The 21,107-nt window shown below is 42.8% G+C and overlaps 1 protein-coding gene across 4 annotated transcripts in view; it reads right to left on the bottom strand.

Moving 5' to 3' along the window:
• LOC120524858 (pre-mRNA-processing factor 40 homolog B-like) overlaps nt 1–21,107 on the bottom strand; it is a 124,777-nt gene that overhangs the window by 41,779 nt on the left and 61,891 nt on the right. For all 4 annotated transcript variants that reach the window (XM_039746654.1, XM_039746656.1, XM_039746655.1 and 1 more), the window contains exons 17-20: nt 12,234–12,367; nt 6,514–6,628; nt 4,576–4,667; nt 4,376–4,492 (exon numbers count right to left, since the gene is read on the bottom strand). In XM_039746654.1, coding sequence (XP_039602588.1) covers nt 4,376–4,492; nt 4,576–4,667; nt 6,514–6,628; nt 12,234–12,367 — 458 coding nt within the window. The remainder of the gene's footprint in view (nt 1–4,375; nt 4,493–4,575; nt 4,668–6,513; nt 6,629–12,233; nt 12,368–21,107) is intronic.

Here is a 21,107-nt window from a genome sequence, read left to right as displayed (position 1 = left end):
TTTCAATTGTGTAATTCGGTTTTTGTTCAGCGCTTTGGAACTGTTGCCTTTATCTGTGCACTGCGTCAGTTCACGTGAGCCGCTCGTGTACATGCATCGGTTCCCAGCTGTGCTGGTGCCATGTCGTGCTATGTCCATGGCTGTATTTAATGTTACCTTAGTCCTGGCACTTAAAACTTTCTCTCGCAGTTTCGCTGAGTTTGTGTCAAACACCACCCTGACCATCTCATCTTCCTCTCCATAAGCACAGTCCTTCACCCATGAATATTTACCCGTGGCAGTTTGCTATTGGATTGCCGCTGACGGACGGCCTTATATGGGCAGGCACTAAATTACAAACGCCAGCGGCAGCCTGTCTATGAACTTAATTTAAAGTGTAGGTTTACATCGTGCTTTGTTTCCGAAGTAGCAGAACTCATGAATATGGTTGTATATGTCACTCGCTCGCTTCTTATTGTTTCGCTGCCATCTCAATTATATAATGCATGTTTTCTTCAGCGCTTTTTGGAGGTCTTCCTGGTTTTCTATGTACTGCGTGATTACGTGGGAGGCGTGATGATGTCACACGAAACTCTTTGGTAAGGAAGCTGTAAGGAATGAACCTGCCAAATTTTAGCCTTCCACCCACACGGGAAGTTGGAGAATTAGTGATGAGTGAGTGAGTGAGTGAGTGAGTGAGTGAGTGAGGGCTTTGCCTTTTATTAGTATAGCTAGAGAGATGTGTTCGCTGACGTTATGATCGCCTTTTGGGGACAGTCGCGGTGTGTCTTGTGTAGACTGGTGAGACGTCCCCGCCATTAATCGGCTGTGATGGCACTGTCAGTCCTCCACTCGTGCGTGTCTTCATAATCCGAGCTGAGGACCTCATAATCGTGATACGCAAAAGAAAGTGTGAATTGCCTTAATATTATTTTGCCGTGGTGTAGAAAAGGGGTCCCGTGTTTGCACTTGTCTGGGCTATAGCGCAGGGGAGGATGAAAAAAATTAAAAGTGCTCACTTTGACTTAAGGCAGAAGCGCAGTCAGCGTCTCAAAGGCCGGCACAGCTATGCACGCGCGCTGGCTGCTCGACTTTCGCTGGGCAGGAGACCACAGTTTTTCAGACTCGTTCACGTGATCAAAAGTCTCAGTGCTCTTTGGAGGTCATTCATATATTATATATATATCAAAATACCTGCGCCTCGCAGCGGAGAAGTAGTGTGTTGAAGAAGTTAATGAAAAAGAAAAGGAAAAATTTTAATAATAACGTAACATGATTGACATTGTCATGAGTGTTGCTGTCATACACAGTGATCCCTCGCTATATCGCGCTTCGACTTTCGCGGCTTCACTCCATCGCGATTTTAAATGTAAGCACATCTAAATATATATCACAGATTTTTCGCTGGTTCGCGGATTTCTGCAGACAATGGGTCTTTTAATTTATGGTACATGCTTCCTCAGTTTGTTTGCCCAGTTGATTTCATACAAGGGACGCTATTGGCGGATGGCTTAGAAGCTACCCAATCAGAGCATGTATTCCTATTAACTAAAACTCCTCAATGACATAAGATATGCTTCCCGCGCGGTGCTTGAGATTGTTTGCTTCTCTCTATCTTTCTCACTCTCACTGCCTGACGGAGGGGCTGTTTGGACAGAGGACACGGACGCTCCTCTACAAAATGCCGCTTTATCGCGGTGCTTCTGTATACGTGTACTTAAAAGCACGTATTGATTTTTTGATCGTTTGCTTTTCTGTTGCGCTCTCTCTCTCTCTCTGACATTCTCTGCTCCTGACGGCGCTCCATTGAAGAGAAGATCTGTTTGTATTCTTTTAATTGTGAGAAAGAACTGCAATCTCTGTCTTGTCATGGAGCACAGTTTAAACGTTTGATTAAAGGGTGTTATTTCATGTCTAGAGGGCTCTAATAATGTTAACAGTGTGGGAGAGTTTATAAGGGCTTAAAATATATAAAAATAACCATACAAACATATGGTTTCTACTTCGTGGATTTTCACCTATCGCGGGGGGGGTCTGGAACGCAACCCCCGCGATCGAGGAGGGATTACTTGTATATGCCTGCCTGAATAAGTCACCCTCGCTTCGCTCTTACTTTTTTTACCGTTCATTTAATCCTGGCTAGTGCCGGAAAAATTATTAAATGGAAGGAGGATTACACTGAGGATGGCTTTACCAAAACAATTATTGATGGCGAATCGATTATTCATGAAGCTTGAATTGGTGATCTGTTTTTCTGTGTTAACCTCAGATTTTTTCATACTTCTTCTAAAACCAAGGGGGTGCGAGGGTAAAATGAATCGAGAAGAAAAGGAAAGATTTTAAACATAACGTAACACGATTGTTAATGTAACCTTTTGTAAGTAGTGCCTGGAGGATTCAGTGTGGAGAAACTCAAAGAGACAGCGTGTGTATTAACTTGTGGATATTTCTGTGAGTATTTGGTGGCAGTCTGACGAAGTTGCTTCGAAAGATGGCGTTAGCCGCAGAGCTCAGCTCAGAGCGAAATGAGGTGAATGGGAGGGGAGATGATGACGTGACTCCCCCACCCGCCTTTAACTGTCAATCCCCACAAACACAGTCTCGGAATTTGCATAAGCACAGACCTTCACCAGCAATTTTAACTTAGTTACAAAGTGATCAAAACTCGTTTATATCCTGCGTCCTCTCATTAAACTTGTATCCCGCATTACCTGTGGGCATGATAAACACCAGCGGTGGCCTGTCTATGAACTTAATTTAAACTTTAGGTTTACACCTTGCTTTGTTTCCGAAGTAGCAGAACTCATGAATATGGTTGTATATGTCACTCGCTCGCTTCTTATTGTTTCACTGCCTTCTCAATTATATAATGCATGTTTTCTTCAGCGCTTTTTGGAGCTCTTCCTGGTTTTCTACGTAGTGCATTGGCAGTCAGTTCACGTGATTACGTGGGAGGCGTGATGATGTCACACAAAACTACGCCCCCTACGACCATCGAGCTAACGTCCATTACAGTATATGGAGAAAAACAGGTTCCAGTTATGACCATTATGCGTAGAATTTCGAAATGAATCCTGCCTAACTTTTGTAAGTAAGCTGTAAGGAATGAGCCTGCCAAATGTCAGCCTTCTACCTACATAGGAAGGAAGGAAGGGGAGAGAGAGAGAGAGAGAGAGAGAGAGAGAGAGAGAGAGAGAGAGAGAGAGAGAGAGAGAGAGAGAGAGAGAGAGAGAGAGAGAGAGAGAGAGAGAGAGAGAGAGAGAGAGAGAGAGAGAGAGAGAGAGAGAGAGAGAGAGAGAGAGAGTGAGTGAGTGAGTGAGTGAGTGAGTGAGTGAGTGAGGGCTTTGCCTTTTATTAGGATAGATTCCTGGCTGTCTTCTGAGCCCTGCACTGACATGGCTGACATGACTGGTCTCAGGATGCTTTACTGTTGGCCTGACACAGGACTGATGGTAGCGCCGCTCACCTTTTCTTTATTCCAGATGCCCCAAACAATCAGAAAGGGGATTCATCAGAGACAATGACTTGACCCCAGCAGTCCAATCCCAGAACATCAGTCTGTCCCTGATGGCCTCTTTGCTGCCCTTCTTGACACCCACCAGGCCATCCTCCACAAATCATCGCCTCACTCCCACCTGCCCGCTGCCATTCCTGAGCACTGGTGGTGCCGCGATCCTGAGCCCCGAATAAAGAATGGGACCATAACATCCTCCAAGAGAAACTTCTCCCAACCATCCAAAAACAGTTTGGTGACCAACATGATGGAGCACCAGGCCATAAGGCAAAAGTGACAACTGAGTGGCTCAGGGAATAAAACATCAAAATTTGGGGTCCAAGGCCAGGAAACTCCACACTGAGAACTTGTGGTCAAGAGGCGGGTGGACAAACAAAAACCCACCAATTCTGATTGTACAAGAATGGGCGGTGGCCGTCAGTCAGGATTGGGCTCAGAAGTTGATTGACAGCCTGCCAGGGCGAATCACAGAGGTCTTGAAAAACAAAGAAGGGCCAACACTGCAAATATGGACTCTTTGTATAAACTTCATGTCATTGTCAATTGCCTCGGCCCAGAAATACGGTGGCTTGATCGACTTAAAGAAGACATGTGACTCGCCAACATCGCCCCCGATCAAAAGAAGTGGAAATCGACATGCAGAAATGCGGATCATGCACCAACGTGGGATAAACGCTAAGAAAGAAGAAGAAAAAGAAGTGGGAGAGCCACCATGAACGATTTCTTGTTGGTGACAAAAAGCATTTAGCCCATCGCCATAAAGGTGACACATTAAAAAACATAACAAGACGCCAACTGGGCCTACTGTGGAATCCTTAGAAGTGAGCAGATGGACCAAACACGAGCACATGCAGGACACAGGTGCCTACTGAAACTACTCACACTGTTAAAGGTCAGCTTGATGTTTCCCGCGTCCAAGGTGGCTGCCCGCTTGTCAAAGCTAATGATGTGGGCAAAGTCCTCAAAGGTTGTCTTGATTTCCACTCCAAAGTTACGGTCCTGGAAAGAAAAAGTAAAAGGCTACAAATATTAGATGGCAGCCACTGGACAGCATACAACAGACAGGCCGACAGTGAACGTACCCTCAAGATGTCTTTGATGATCTTCTTCTCATCGTGGAAGCGGGCTTTCAGATCTTCAACGTAAAACTTGAACAAGTCCAGTGGAGTGGAACCTGAAAAAAAAAAACAAAACAAAAACCACCGCACTTGAAATGAGCAAATCCCCTACCAGCAGGGGGCACAAGTCTGCTGGGGGGACTGGTGGGGATGCAGAGTGAGCACAACTTATAGTGCTGGGAAAAAATATTTGTCCCCTTCCTGATACCAGACCTTTAGACAAAAAGCCATATTAAAGAAAGGAAACCTAAAGCTGACGTCACTTGGCATGACTTCTAGTCGTGGGGTATGCCAGACTTATCAACTGCGCCTGCCAAAATCATCCCCACCCTGCCATACCAGCACCCCCAAGTTTTATTGTAGAGCTGAGTGTTCTTACTGGCCAAAAGTCAGACAAAGAGTTCTGTCATAGGACATTACTCCAAAAGGCTTAGGGATCACTCTGTCTCTTTGTACAGAGGTTCCTCTTGGAAAGCACCAGTTTCTCCCTCGCAAGTGTCCCATAAATCCCACTCTTCATCAGTTTCTTTGTCATCGTGAAGTCCTAAACACTGACTTTAGCTCAGGCTCCTGTTCTTTGAATGTTCTTCTCGGATCCTCAGCGACTTCATAAATCATTTCAAGTGGGGGCCCACCGAATCAACAGGCAAATTAAAAGGGCAGGCTCGGTTAAAGGACACCCTGAGAGAATGAAGACAAACCTGAGGGCCATTAAGAACAAAGGTACACACCCCAACACTGAGCACTTGCAGCCAACGAATTAATCAGCAGAAGTGTGTCAAGAAATGCATTGCGGGACTTTTATACCAACAGCAAAACGTCTGTATAGCGCCTCACTGGGACTGGGACCGCCAAGTCAGAACTTGTTCTTCTTATGAATTTTCTTGCTTTACAGACATACTGGTGTGTGTGTGTGTGTATTTATTTACCTATTTATGCATTTATTTATTTAAAGAGCTCCTGGAAAATGTGAAAGTTCCCCCAGGTGACCAAGAAAGAAAGAAAGTTTTATCTATCTATTATAGTGCCCTCCTTATCTGTCTATTGTATAGTGCCTTTTCCTCTCTATCTGTCTGTTATATAGTGTCTTTCCTATCTATCTACAGCATCTATCTATTATAGTGCGCCTTTCCTATCTGTCTACTATATAGCGTCTTTCCTATCCTATCTGTTTTTTATATAGTGCATTTTCTTTCCTATCTATCTATTATATAGTGCCTTTCCTACCTATTATATAGTGCCTTCTCTATGTATTTATCATAACTTTCCTATCTATCTCTTATATAGTACCTTTCCTATTCTATCCATCCATCTATTTACCTACCTACCTATTATATAGTGTCTTTCCTATCTATCTCTTATATAGTACCTTTCCTATTCTATCCATCCATCTATTTACCTACCTACCTATTATATAGTGCCTTTCCTATCTATCTATCCGTCTATTATATGGTGCTTTTCAGATCCATCTATCATCTAGCGCCCTTCATATCTATCTATCTATCTAAATGAGTGGTTGCTGTGCCCTTGGGCGTCATTTTGGCAGGCCTGCCTTTCCTGTTCCAAATGTTCTCCCTTTGAGGCAATGGCTGTCACTGTAGTGCCTCAGAAATGGTTTTGTCACCTTTTCCTGATTAGGAAGTTTCAGCATCTTCCTCCTCAAGTTTTTTTGGGACTTCCTTTGATTAAGGCCTCGGTGTCTCCTAGAAATCTTGTGGCCACGGCTTCACTCTACCGGTGAATATCAATATGTGGGTAGGTTTAGATTCCACAGTGTTCACTTAGTGCTGTGAAATTAGCAGTGGACTTTGGTCAGCAAGTTTGAGGGATTAACTTGTCCGCAGACCCCACTGAACAGGAGGTCCTGTATTCACACAAGGTACGGAGACGAGAGCTTCTTACCTGGCTGACCCAACATGTTGGAGAAGCGGATGTCAATGCTCACAGATGGGTACAGCTCCATCCAGGTGGACATGGAATGCAGCTGGCCGGTCTCATGGAGCTCATCCAAAAAAGCCTGTTTAGAAAATAGAGAAGAAAAAAAAAACAAATACCATAAGCAATTTGGGCTTGTGCAGTGGTGCATTTACAGGTCCTGGGACCCCTATATGTAGTCCTTGTGGGTGTCCTACTCTTTTACCACAAAAAAAAATGATTTTAACAAACTTGATAAATCAATGCACAGTTCACATTAGAACGATGCAGACGAGAACAAGCCGTTCAGCCCGTCAAAGCGCGCCAGTCCGACCCACTTCACTCATCTATGCCCAGAGGGGACTGGGTGGTCTCGTGGTCTGGAGTCCCTGCAGATTTTATTTCTCCAGCCGTCTGGAGTTTTTTGTTTTGTCTGTCCACCCTGGCCATCGGACCTTACTCTTATTCTATGTTAATTAATGTTGACAATTTTTTATTGTGTCTTCTATTTTTCTATTCTTCATTTTGTAAAGCACTTTGAGCTACTGTTTGTATGAAAATGTGCTCTATAAATAAATGATGTTGTTGTCGTTATCTAAAATAAAATCTCTTCTTTAGTGGATAGGACTGTAGTACTAGGGTGTTGTGCCATGTTGACCATTATGAATTTAGTGAGAAGTCGAGCAAAATGACCCCTTTTGTTGGCTAACTGAACAGATTACAATATGATGTCTTCTTCTTGCCTGAACAAGGGGCCTGAGTCACCTCGAAAACCTGCATATTGTAATCTGCTCAGGTAGCCAATTAAAGGGGTCATTTTGCTCGACTTCTCACTACGTGGATAGGACTGGTGAGCTTTGTTGGGCTGAATGGCCTGTGCACGTCACTATAGTAAAACATCCATCCATCCATTTTCCAACCCGCTGAATCCAAACACAGGGTCACGGGGGTCTGCTGGAGCCAATCCCAGCCAACACAGGGCACAAGGCAGGAACCAATCCTGGGCAGGGTGCCAATCCACCACAGACTGTAGTAAGACACTCGATCCTAATTCAACAGTTAAGTGACTGGCCACTGAGCTGCCCACCATTCAAAAGTCACAAAGCGTTCCGATGACTTCCTTCATTTGTGTCGTAGCTGACCTCTGATTTTAGAGCCCTCTGCGCTCCAGGACCTCCAAAATGTGCTCTGGGACCCCAACATCCACATAAAATACAGGGGGAGTCAAACTGATGTTAACATTTGAATGGCGGAAACAATTCATTCCCAAAACATACTTTAATATGTGCAAGATGATTTCCAGGAACTTCTCAACTTGTTCGCCATCATGTTCAACACATGGACCATATGTGGCACGTACATTGTATACAAGTCTATACAGAGCAGTACCACTAACATAACTCTGACTAACCCCGTATTTGTAATTTTTTATAATGTTTAGATAAACCAGGTTTATTACACAGGCTGTATTTAAACTTTAAACAAGTGGCCTAGTTAATGCTACGCCCATCAGTTTCTTGATTGTCTGATGTGAAAAAGAACACAGCGTGGAAAAAACAAACACGGGAAGCCTCACAAATCAAAATAAATCGTAATTTCCGGCGCATTGGGTGTGGATGCTGACATAAAAGCTGAGAGGTAAACAGGACAGGAGCACGGCGATGAGGTTGAGGAGAGCAAAAACATCCATCTATCTATCATAGTGGTGTGAAAAACTATTTGCCCCCTTCCTGATTTCGTATTCTTTTGCATGTTTGTCACACAAAATGTTTCTGATCATCAAACACATGTAACCATTAGTCAAATATAACACAAGTAAACACAAAATGCAGTTTTTAAATGATGGTTTTTATTATTTAGGAGAAAAAAAAATCCAAACCTACATGGCCCTGTGTGAAAAAGTAACTGCCCCTTGTTAAAAAATCACCTAACTGTGGTGTATCACACCTGAGTTCAATTTCCTGATTACTGCCACACCTGTTTCAATCAAGAAATCACTTCAATAGGAGCTGCCTGACACAGAGAAGTAGACCAAAAGCACCTCAAAAGCTAGACATCATGCCAAGATCCAAAGAAATTCAGGAACAAATGAGAACAGAAGTCATTGAGATCTATCAGTCTGGTAAAGGTTATAAAGCCATTTCTAAAGCTTTGGGACTCCAGCGAACCACAGTGAGAGCCATTATCCACAAATGGCAAAACATGGAACATTGGTGAACCTTCCCAGGAGTGGCCGGCCGACCAAAATGACCCCAAGAGCGCAGAGACGACTCATCCGAGAGGTCACAAAAGACCCCAGGACAACGCCTAAAGAACTGCAGGCCTCACTTGCCTCAATTAAGGTCAGTGTTCACGACTCCACCATAAGAAAGAGACTGGGCAAAAACGGCCTGCATGGCAGATTTCCAAGATGCAAACCACTGTTAAGCAAAAGAACATTAGGGCTCGTCTCAATTTTGCTAAGAAACATCTCAATGATTGCCAAGACTTTTGGGAAAATACCTTGTGGACTGATGAGACAAAAGGTGAACTTTTTGGAAGGCAAATGTCCGTTACATCTGGCGTAAAAGGAACACAGCATTTCAGAAAAGAACATCATACCAACAGTAAAATATGGTGGTGGTAGTGTGATGGTCTGGGGTTGTTTTGCTGCTTCAGGACCTGGAAGGCTTGCTGTGATAGATGGAACCATGAATTCTACTGTCTACCAAAAAATCCTGAAGGAGAATGTCCGGCCATCTGTTCGTCAACTCAAGCTGAAGCGATCTTGGGTGCTGCAACAGGACAATGACCCAAAACACACCAGCAAATCCACCTCTGAATGGCTGAAGAAAAACAAAATGAAGACTTTGGAGTGGCCTAGTCAAAGTCCTGACCTGAATCCAATTGAGATGCTATGGCATGACCTTAAAAAGGCGGTTCATGCTAGAAAACCCTCAAATAAAGCTGAATGACAACAATTCTGCAAAGATGAGTAGGCCAAAATTCCTCCAGAGCGCTGTAAAAGACTCATTGCAAGTTATCGCAAACGCTTGATTGCAGTTATTGCTGCTAAGGGTGGCCCAACCAGTTATTAGGATCAGGGGGCAATTACTTTTTCACACAGGGCCATGTAGGTTTGGATTTTTTTTTCCCTAAATAATAAAAACCATCATTTAGAAACTGCATTTTGTGTTTACTTGTGTTATATTTGACTAATGGTTAAATGTGTTTGATGATCAGAAACATTTTGTGTGACAAACATGCAAAAGAATAAGAAATCAGGAAGGGGGCAAATAGTTTTTCACACCACTGTATATAGTGCCTTTCATATCTATCTATCAATCATATACTGCCTTTCATATCTATCTATCATATAGTGCTTTTCCTATCTATTATATAGTGCCTTTCATATCTATCTATCTATTATATAGTACCTTTCATATCTATCTATCATATAGTGCCTTTCCTCTCCATTATATACTGCCTTTCATATCTATCATATAGTGCCTTTCCTCTCCATTATATAATACCTTTCATATCTATCATATAGTGCCTTTCATATATATTTATCTATAATATATTGCCTTTCCTATCTATTATATAGTACCCTTCATATCCATCTATTTATCTATTATATAGTGCCTTTCATATCTATTATATAGTCCCTTTCACTCATATCTATCTATCTATCTATCGATCGATCGAAGACTCAAGCCCAAGCTTCTTTTCCACGTTGTTCCCCTGTATCTCGAGAGACATTTTCAATTATTGGGATTTCTTAGTGTTTTTGAATTTTGCGGTTTAAAGCCAATTTTAGCTCGGAGCAGGTCGACACCAGCCAATTTAGTGGAAGTTAGGCTGCTTTCTTGCGCAGCTCCTCAGGCCTACTTCTGTTCTGTTTCACCAAAAGACAGGGACCAAGATTTTTTAATCCAGAATCAGGAGGATGAAATGAGGTAGAAAAAAGAGGAGCAGGGAGTCGATACCCAAAAAGACAAACCAATCTTTCACCAAGCCAGAAACCGAAGACGCAAATCAGAAACCGCTGAACAAAAAGAAAAACAGATCAACGAGATAAGAAAGACGAGGAGAATCGCATTCAAAATCATTTTAACGAAATGCGGACAAATGAGAATGACATGCCCCAAAGCTTACAGGGCGTGCTGATGGCGTCGCGTGGCGCATGTTCCCACAGAACTCTGGGAGCGCTGTCTTGGCAATGGCTGAAGCGTATGCCGCAAAATAGTCAAATCCAAATTGGAGACGTGGGAAGATGATAAAAATTATTACAATTAAGGAACTCCAAAAGAGAAAATCTAATATAAAAATTGGATTGCCAGGATATAAAAACTCCAGTTTAGCCACACAGATCATAGAAAAATACCAAGTGAAAGGAGAATAAAATGTACCAATCTTAACAGCTCCCCTGGCTATTGTTGAAGGCCTTAGGTCAATTTATGTGAGGTCATCGTAACATTATCATTGTATATCGGTCTCAGCGTTAAGGCAGGTATCTCAGAAAACCGTTTGATCTAAATTTTGGTTATCTTTGCTTGAATGCAGTCATTCTGGAGCTCTAAACCAGGGGGTCTCAAACTCCGGTCCTGGAGGGCCGCAGTGGCTGCAGCTTTTCATTCTAACCCTTTTCTTAATTAGTGACCTGTTTGTGCTGCTAATTAACTTCTTTTCCTTTCATTTTGATTGACTTGTTTTTAAAGATTTGTTCCTCTGAATTTCTTCATCATTTTCCTTAAACAGAAATGAAACGTGAAGTGAGGGAGCCAACAGCAGACTAACTAAGTCAGGGCCTCAAACTCCAACCAGTTGCTTAATGAGGCGCCAGGTCTTGTCGTTAATTAAACTCGTTCTTTAATTTCGTGGCTCGTTGCTGCTCTTGTGGTGCATTAGCAGACATTTCAGAAATTGTTGGAGTTTCTCTTTTCTAAGAGCTCTGGTCAAATGTTTTGGGGATCTGAGCAGATCAGCATTCCTGAGACCTTCACCTTTCTTTATTTTCATATATTGTGTGATGGATACCAGTTGGTTTGGCTCATTTTGTAACTCATTATTGTTTGGCAGCTAATTAGGGAAAAAGAAACAATTGAGGGGTCTGACTCAATGAAAAAATGAATGCAAAAGAAGCGAATTAGCAGCAAAAACATGACACCGATTAAGGAAAGGGTTAGAATGAAATCCTGCAGCCATTGTGGCCCTCCAGGACCGGAGTTTGAGACCACTGCTCTAAGCAATGCAAAATAACACACATTTCCACTGAAAATTGTCATTTTAAGATGTGGAAATCAACTCCGCTTTTCCACAGACACAGTGCCCTGCAGATCAAGCAGCCCGGCTCACTCACATTACGATACCTTTATGTTCCTGAGCCGCCATGGGACAGCCTGAAATTTTCCAGTCTGAAATTATTTTGCCGTTCTCTTCTGCACAGAGATGTGATCAGCACATTTCCATGACAATCTACAGAACTGAAATGTTGTCATTTGTTTAAAAACAAATGACAGAAAATGAAGACTAGAAGATGTTTAGTACGTCGGCGTTTAGTAGTTTTGCTGGATTTGGAGCTGGGGCCCTTCTTCTGCGTATGCTACATGCACCTCTAAATCCACCTCTGGGTCTGCGGGTCAGGATAAGGAGGCAGACGCCCCGACAGAGATCCAGGAGACGGCCCTCCACGGGACAGAGTCAGCGGCCCCTGCCCTGATGCTCACCTGAAAGGCCTCCCTGTTCTTCCGCTGCTGGCGCTTCTCTCGCAGACGACACTTCTCCTTCTCTTCCTCCTCCTCCTTTTCCAGGGCTCGTATGTGCTCTTCAAAGCAGACGAGGGCGTCCTGCTTGTCCATATCTGAAATCAGAAGAGGAGACTCAAGTCAAGTCAAGTCAAGTGAACCCATGGAGCGGCAGCCGTTAAAAATCTCCTTACCCCAGTGACTTGAATCTCAGGGGCGCATTGGATTTGAGAGACAAAGCTCTGCCTAGCCTTGTTATGTCAAAGCCGTCCATTTTGCACTCGGAGCGGAGTTTTGGAACGTTCTAGAACAGGGGTGTCGAACTCCTGGCCTGGAGTGCCGCAGTGGGTGTAGGTTTTCATTCTAACCCTTTCCTTAATCGGTGACATGTTTTTGCTGCTAATTAGCTTCTTTAGCCTTAGCTTTAATCAGCTTGACTCTAATCTTTCTAACCCTTTTCCTAATCAGTGACCAGTTTTCACTGCTTTTTCCCTTCATTTTTAAACCCCCTGTTTTTAAGGATTCAGCCCCCTGAATTGATTCTTTTCTTCATTAAACGACAGCCAATCAGAAATGAGATGTGAAACGAGCCAACAGATGGCCAATTAAACTGGGGATTCCAACCAATTTCACTCCAACTAATCTCTTAATGAGAAGCTGATTCTTGCTGTTAATTGACCCTGCTATTTAATTCCTTCTGCCACAGCACACGTTTCTAAAGCTGTTGATTTTCTGTTTTACTGAGACTTTCGCCTTTATTTTTCAGCTATTGTGTGATGGGCACAGGTGAACTGGTCATGTGGCGGCTCGTTGTGCATCTCATTATTGTTTGGCTGCTAGTTAAGGAAAACGAAACAACTAAGGGGTCTGAGTCACGTCAACTAAAACGAAGGCAAAAGAAGTTAATTAATTAGCAGCAAAAACTGATCACTAATTAAGGAGATGGTTGGAATGAAAACCTGCACCCACTGCAGCCCTCCCGGACCGGAGTTCGACACCCCTGTTCTAGAAAACATGTGTCAAACTCCAGGCCTGGAGGGCCGCAGTGGGTGTAGGTTTTCATTCTAACCCTTTCCTTAATCGGTGACATGTTTTTGCTGCTAATTAGCTTCTTTAGCCTTAGCATTAATCAGCTTGACTCTAATCTTTCTAACCCTTTTCCTAATCAGTGACCAGTTTTCACTGCTTTTTCCCTTCATTTTTAAACCCCCTGTTTTTAAGGATTCAGTCCCCTGAACTGATTCTTTTCTTCATTAAACGACAGCCAATCAGAAATGAGATGTGAAACGAGCCAACAGATGGCCAATTAAACTGGGGATTCAAACTCCAACCAATTTCACTCCAACTAATCTCTTAATGAGAAGCTGATTCTTGCTGTTAATTGACCCTGCTATTTAATTCCTTCTGCCACAGCACACGTTTCTAAAGCTGTTGATTTTCTGTTTTACTGAGACTTTCGCCTTTCTTTATTTTTCAGCTATTGTGTGATGGGCACAGGTGAACTGGTCATGTGGCGGCTCGTTGTGCGTCTCATTATTGTTTGGCTGCTAGTTAAAGAAAACGAAACAACTAAGGGGTCTGAGTCACGTCAACTAAAACGAAGGCAAAAGAAGTTAATTAATTAGCAGCAAAAACTGATCACTAATTAAGGAGATGGTTGGAATGAAAACCTGCACCCACTGCAGCCCTCCCGGACCGGAGTTCGACACCCCTGTTCTAGAAAACATGTGTCAAACTCCAGGCCTGGAGGGCCGCAGTGGGTGCAGGTTTTCATTCTCACCATCTCCTTAATTAGTGATCAGTTTTTGCTGCTAATTAACTTCTTTTCCCTCTATTTTAATAGCCCTGTTTTTAAGGATTAAGTCTTCTGAATTGATTCTTTTCTTCATTAAATGACAGCCAAACAGAAATGAGATGTGAAACGAGCCAACAGATGACCAGCTAAACTGGGATTTCAAACTCCAACCAGTTCCTTAACGAGAAGCTGATTCTTGCTGTTAATTAAACCCGTTAGTCAATTCCATGGCTTGTTGCTGCTCTCGTTTTGCCACAGCAGACATTTCCAAACCTGTTTTTTTTTTCTAAGAACTCCTAAAATGTTTTTGGTAACCTGAGGGATCAACCTTACCGAGACCTTCATCTTTATTTTCAGATTTTGTCTGATGGGTACAGGTCAGCTGGTCATGTCCTGCTTGATTTATGTCTCATTACTGTCCGGCTGCTAATTAAGGAAAAAACAACTAAGGCGCCCGAGTCAAGCGAATTAAAGCTAAGGCTAAAGAAGTGAATTAGCATCAAGAACTGGTCACTAATTAAGAAGACGGTTAGAATGAAAACCTGCAGCCACTGCGGCCCACCAGGACTGGAGTTTGACACCCCTGTTCTAGAACATAAGAGGTCACCACCAAAGAGGTTAAGGCTTTACACTAGTGTTTCCCAAACTCGGACCCCCTGTCACTGTTCCAACCAGCTCCTGTTTTTAATTGAACTCCTGGGCTAATTAAGGGAACTGATATTTCCCTAGTTCTGTATTTAGGGAACAATATAGAAATTAGAAAATTAAGTTTGCTAAAAAGAAAAAAATTAAAATGTACCAAGCAGTTATATAGGAATAATGTATTTTGTTTTTTAAACAGTATTTTCATCTTGACTTTTCATTCTACTTTGCAAGGTGTTCTAATTGTTTAATTAATCCATTATTTGCTAATTAGTGGGTCAGGCTCTAAAGTACTTGCAGCCTTTGATTATTCCGTGTGTCTGCTCTGCTCGTTTTAAATTGTCATTAAGATACAATGAAGGGGGAAAAACTGCACAGAGAAAGAGCAAAGTGGAAAGTCCTGCAGAAGAGAAAGCAAGGGAGGCCAAAGCGGAGGTGGACGGATAAAGTAAAATTATTTACTTTACTGCAAAACTAGCAGGAGTACCCGGCGTTGCCCGGGAATCTATAACCGGCAAATTTCCCAAATGAAAGAAACAGAACATAGAAAAAGAACAAACAGTTTTCGGATTCAGCGACCTGAAGGAATAGGGCCTGAGTGAGGATGAGGTGCAGGGCCAAGCTGTTGGCAACAAGCTGATCAAACACCTCAATCCCACATAGAACTTGGAAAAGAGAAAGAGAAAGATGAAGAAGAAATCAGACAGTGGCAGGAAAGAAGGAGGTCTCCACAAAGGTAAAATGTCGCTAAGGTGGATGAAGTTTTCAGTGGCCTTAAGCTAGGCATGGGCTTGGCATCAGGGGTCCAAAAAGAGGGCATCACCCCCTCACCTGGGGCCTCATGTATAATGCTGTGCGTAGAACTCGCACTATAACATGGCGTAAGTACAAAAGCCGAAATGTGCTTACGCACAGAAAAATCCAGATGCAGGAATCTGTGCGTACTCCAACTTCCGCGTTCTTCCGCTCCATAAATCCCGATCAGCGTGAAAACTAACGCTCGTGCACGCGCATTATGTAACGCCCCAACTCCTCCCAGAATTACGCCTCTTTGAATATGCAAATCAATATAAATCGCTCTTAAACTCGGCCTTCTGTGAAAAGACAATGGGAAAAGCACGGGGAAAATATAAGAATTTCAGGCGAATACCAAGTGGAGGCAAAGGAAAAACATACTATTTGTTCAAATAAACCGTGGAGTAATCAACAAAAGGAAGTTGATCGAGTGACATAGCGTGTTGGAGAAACTTGAAAGCTCACATTCACAAAATCGCACAGTGCCGGAAATAAAAACGAAGTCGCATATCAAAGTCGCTGTGAAAAGAAGAGTTGTAAGCCCACTGTCTGAGTGTCATATGAAAGTTTATTAGGGTACAGAGAAAAAAGGCACACGGTGGGGAAAAGCACGAAATGTCAACTTCAATCTCGACATTTCCACTTTAATCACGTAGTTTATTTTGTCATTAAGTAGAACATCATAAACTTCATCTTAAAATCGTTTAATTAACCAGTTTCTCAAATCACATCGTAATTAAAGTAGCACGTTAAATGCTTTGTTTTGTATTTGATCTTCTATGTGCTCTGTGTGTGTGAATCACTACTTGCTTCTTAAACTGGCTCTCTTCCTCCGACTGGACACAGAGTCCATTACATTTGTAATATTACAGCTCTCTGAATAACTAAAATACTGAGATGTATACGTGATGTCATTTTCATGATGATAGGAGTTAAAGCACGTTATTAAACATGTGTTTCACTTCGATGAAATAATTTATTGCAGCAGTACTCAGGGCGGCTCTAGGCTTGTGGTGGCACTGGGCAGAGGAAGAATCGGTGGCTCCTTCGCCCGCCAATGTCAGATAAGTAGCTTATCATGGTGGATGGCCTCGTGCGTTGTAGACACTCCATAGCCGCCTCGTGCTCATGACACAAGCGTTTAACTTTTGTCGAAATTTGTCGCTGCGTTTTTAGCTGTGTTGTTATTTTCTCTTTCTGTTTTATATTCAATATATATTAGCGTAGCTGTCGCTGCAGTCAGTGCTTTTCTTTCCCCAAGTAACCGATCGCCACACAATCAGCTCTGTAATAGACGTTAAGCCATCTGTACGCTTAGCGCCGATTCTTCAAAACGTTTAAAGAACATTGAAATATCTTCGTAGTACATGTTTAATTATTCTATCCTTAACGACACTCCCAGTGAAGAATATAGATTATTTAAATGAAGTTAAAGTTTTATCTGTATAATTTAATAAACATATTTTGCTGCATTTCACCTTATAAATGATATCGTCATCATATGTAAATACGCGCTTTATAAAGTGGCTCAGGTTGTGTGATATTATAACTGTAGTGCAAGTTTACAGTGAGGTGATTGTACTTATAAGTACAAACAGTTCTACAAGGTGCAATTGATTGAGTGCATTTAAAGTTCTTGGGATGAAACTGTTTCTGAACCGCGAGGTCCGTACAGGAAAGGCTTTAAAACGTTTTGCAGTGGCTGAGACAGCGTGTGCTTAATGCCGTATACCGATAATTCCTTTCCGATCAGCTGCTGCTGTGATTCCCACTCAGATACAGTGATATAAATACTCTGAGTCGTGCAGTGAGAGAAATATGGAAAAAGATGATCCGCTGTGGCAACTCCTAACGGGAGCAGCTGAAAGAAGAAGAACAAGAAGTGAGAGTAACAACGCTAAAGCAGTTCTGGTATTTGGAATACTATGGCTGTTCCCTGGACCATTATATTGTTACAAGTTAATTACAATCAGATGCATTACACTAATAAACAATATGCGGTTAGTTTCTGTGTATTTATAAAGCCGCGTCATGAAAATAATGAGTAACCACACAAGAACAGTAGCACTGCTTTGACGCTGGGTGCCGCCAGTCTGCAAAACCGAGCAGAGAACTTGCTTACGACAAGGTATGAGGTACCGTGGAAAAGTGCGTGGCTTTACGGCAAGTGTAGGTTTAATACATCGTGATTTGAACGTGGAAAAGTTCTTACGCAACATCTCTGTGCGTACGCACCGTTTATACATGAGGCCCCTGAACCCTGTGACCTCCTCAGATTTTCGAACACTGTACTGTCAAGAGGTACAGGGTGGAGCAGGGAAACGGGCAATTTTGGAACTAGGTGTTGGCGACCCTCGGGCGTTGGCAGTTGTTTGGGACCAATGCAGCCTCGTTTAGAACCCCTTGTCATTAGTAATAATGGAGTAGTGGAGTGGTGCACAACGAGCGTTCACTGTGAAACCATCAATGGTGATAATGTGAAGGGAATTTTGGCGTCATTACCAGTTAGGTTGTCACAATGGTGTCCCCGTCTGCTCCCGCGATTACAACATGTGTGTGTAATTTCGAAGAAACGGGTTCAGGCCTGACGATCGATGGCAGCTCTTCGACGATTGTTTGGCAGGCACATCGTTTCACGCAACAGTGACATTCCATGGCCTCCGACATCTACCGATCTCACCATTTGTGATTTTTGTTTTCTGTGGGGACGTTTTAAAATGACAAGTGCACCGCACACGTCCTGCAACCACTGCTGAACTAAAAAGGAGGATGGAAGAGAACATCGCTGGCCAGTGCTGTGCATGCGCTAATTCAAAAGAGCGCCTTCATTGAACAAGCTCATTTCTTCAAGAACGGTGAACGTAGCGTGAAGAACTTGAACGTGAGCTCGCTCAGTTTTACGTGACATTCTCGATCTGCTGCAGGTCCAGCTGAAAGGTTTTGCCTTACCCTGTAATGTCGGGGTGGAGCCGAATCCGAATCCGATATTTGGATAAGCAAAAATTGTGGATTTTTACAAGTATTTATTTCGTACGAATGTTTTGCCATTTGTTTGCATTCAGAAAAAAAATAACGTCAAATCACAAAGGCGCCGTCTGTGTCTGCCTGTTTGTGCTTAAGCTGCACCCCTGCTGATACGAGCACGCGGTAAAGTTCCGCTTTCGCTTTTAGGAAAACATTGGACCTCACGAGGCCATTTTATATTTTTCCCCGTTGGACATGCAATATGTGACGCCATTTTTGACCAACAGTGTAACGGGCTAGTTCACCTACACGCTGGCGCCACAGTCACCATTTGTGTCACAGGGTTGGAAATAGAGCGGTCATTTATATGGATACTTGCATCTATTTCATTTCTTTTTTGACTGGGAGGATATTAGCATATATGGTCATACGTGTTTGTTGCTGGGTATAACTCACTAAAGTGTATTTAAATAAAAAACGTCTTCCTAATTATTGTAATTTATTCAACAAGACTGCAATAGCCCAATATAAGGCATGCAAAACTGAAAAAAGTTAACTCATGGGTCATTTATTCTCACTCCTTAAAAAATACAAAATGAACTGAACATGAGCTATAGTTGAAAATTGAAATGGCGAGCTGTGAACGTGAATGTATTCATCTGAATCTGTGTGAACCGAACTTGGAGCGAGTTCTTGTGAGGTGTGAACTGTCACTGTCACTGTCACTCCTCTTGACAGGTTACATTGAGCAATGCGGGCTGTCAGAATGTGTACGGAGAAATGGATAACACCGTCATGATATCCGCAAGACCTAAAATGAAGATTGATTACCATCATTAATGGCATATCCTGTACAATACATTTCATCATTAAATGTATTTTGTGATGTGTTTATTCGCGCATTGAACGACAATTGAAAGTTCCCTGCACCGCCCTGTACATGGTGGCAGACCACAACAGCAGAAAATGAAGTGCAAGTTCATAAATGCAACAGCCGTTAGCAGAAAAATCAATCCTGTAAACCAAAACGTAACCCAAATGTCAACATTACACCCCCAGTTGTTATTTTGTTTGGTTTAATAATGTGAAGAAAAAAAAAACCACATGAAATTTTGAGAGAAAGTATCCACAATCTTGGACAACAGGCTTAAAAGGCTACGTCCACACTATTACATTTAACTTTGAAAAATAGAGACAGTAGTGTTCGTTTCCGCCCTTCGTCCACAATACTCTGATGTTTTTATTTAACCCTTGAACAAGGAGACTTTGGAAAACATACCCCAGAGGTGTATAACTCTCTATTATAAAAGGAAATCCTGGGACGAGAGTTTCTCGGAGATAATTTCAACTCCCGTGAGATGAGACTTTCTGCCAAGAGATTTTGACAAATCCTGCCCTCCTCTGAAACATTTACAGCCGGGCCCACGAATGAGACACAGTTCCTGCGCTCTCAGCTCCAAGCGCAGTTGGAAATAAAAGACAAAGAGTAGAAGACAAAGTAGAATGTAGTAAAGGATTCAAAAATGTTTAAGAGGGGGTTTTGGAGGAGTGACTGCGTCTCCTTGGGGGGCATTCAGCCCCCTTTCACAACACAAGCGGCAGACACGCAAAGTGGCTGGCATGTAGCACGGGCTGGGGGTGTTGGCAATTAAAGAAACGTCCCTTTTCCAGGACTGTGTATTTCAACAATAATGTTTTAAAAATCCAAATAACTTTACAGATCTTCATTGTAAAGGGTTTAAACAATGTTTTCCATGCATGTTCAATTAACCCTAATCAATTAATTAACATGCACCTGTGGAATGGTCGTTAAGACCTTAACAGCTTACAGAAAGTAGGCATTTAAGGTCACAGTTCTAAAACGCTGGACACTAAAGAGACTTGTCTACCGACTGTGAAAGATGCCCAGGGTCCCTGCTCATCTGCGTGAACGTGCATTAGGCCTGCTGCAGGGAGGCATGAGGACTGCTGATGTGGCTAGGGTAATAAATTGCCATGTCCGCACTGTGAGACGCCTAAGACAGCGCTACAGGGAGACAGGAAGGACAGCTGATCATCCTCGCAGTGGAAGACCACGTGTAACAACACCTGCACAGGATCGGTACATCCGAATATCACACCTGCGTGACAGGTGGTACAGGATGGCCACAACAACTGCAGGACAATGCCACCAGCCATACTGCTTGTTCTGTGCGTGAGTTTCTGCATGACAGCAATGTCAGTGTTCTGCCATGGCCAGCGAAGAGCCCGGATCTCAATCCCATTGAGCACGTCTGGGACCTGTTGGATCGCGGGGTGAGGGCTAGGGCCATTCCCCCCCAGAAATGTCCAGGAACTTGCAGGTGCCTTGGTGGAAGAGTGGGGTAACATCTCACAGCAAGAACTGACAAATCTGGTCCAGTCCACGAGGAGGAGATGCACTGCAGTACTTCAAGCAGCTGGTGGCCACACCACACACTGACTGGTACTTTGGATTTTGAGCCTCCCTTCATTCAGGGACACATTGTGAAACATTTTTAGTTTATGTCTTATGGTGTTGACTCTTTTAGTGTTCATACAAATATTTACACATTAAGTTTACTGAAAGTAAAAACAGTTGAAAGTCAGAGGACGTTTCTTTTTTTGCTGAGTATATATATATATATATATATATATATATA

The sequence above is a fragment of the Polypterus senegalus genome, chromosome 3, assembly GCF_016835505.1.
Source record: "Polypterus senegalus isolate Bchr_013 chromosome 3, ASM1683550v1, whole genome shotgun sequence".
NCBI lineage: Eukaryota > Metazoa > Chordata > Cladistia > Polypteriformes > Polypteridae > Polypterus > Polypterus senegalus.
The sequence above is the reverse complement of the archived record's forward strand: the minus strand, read 5'-3'. Positions and strand labels throughout refer to the sequence as shown.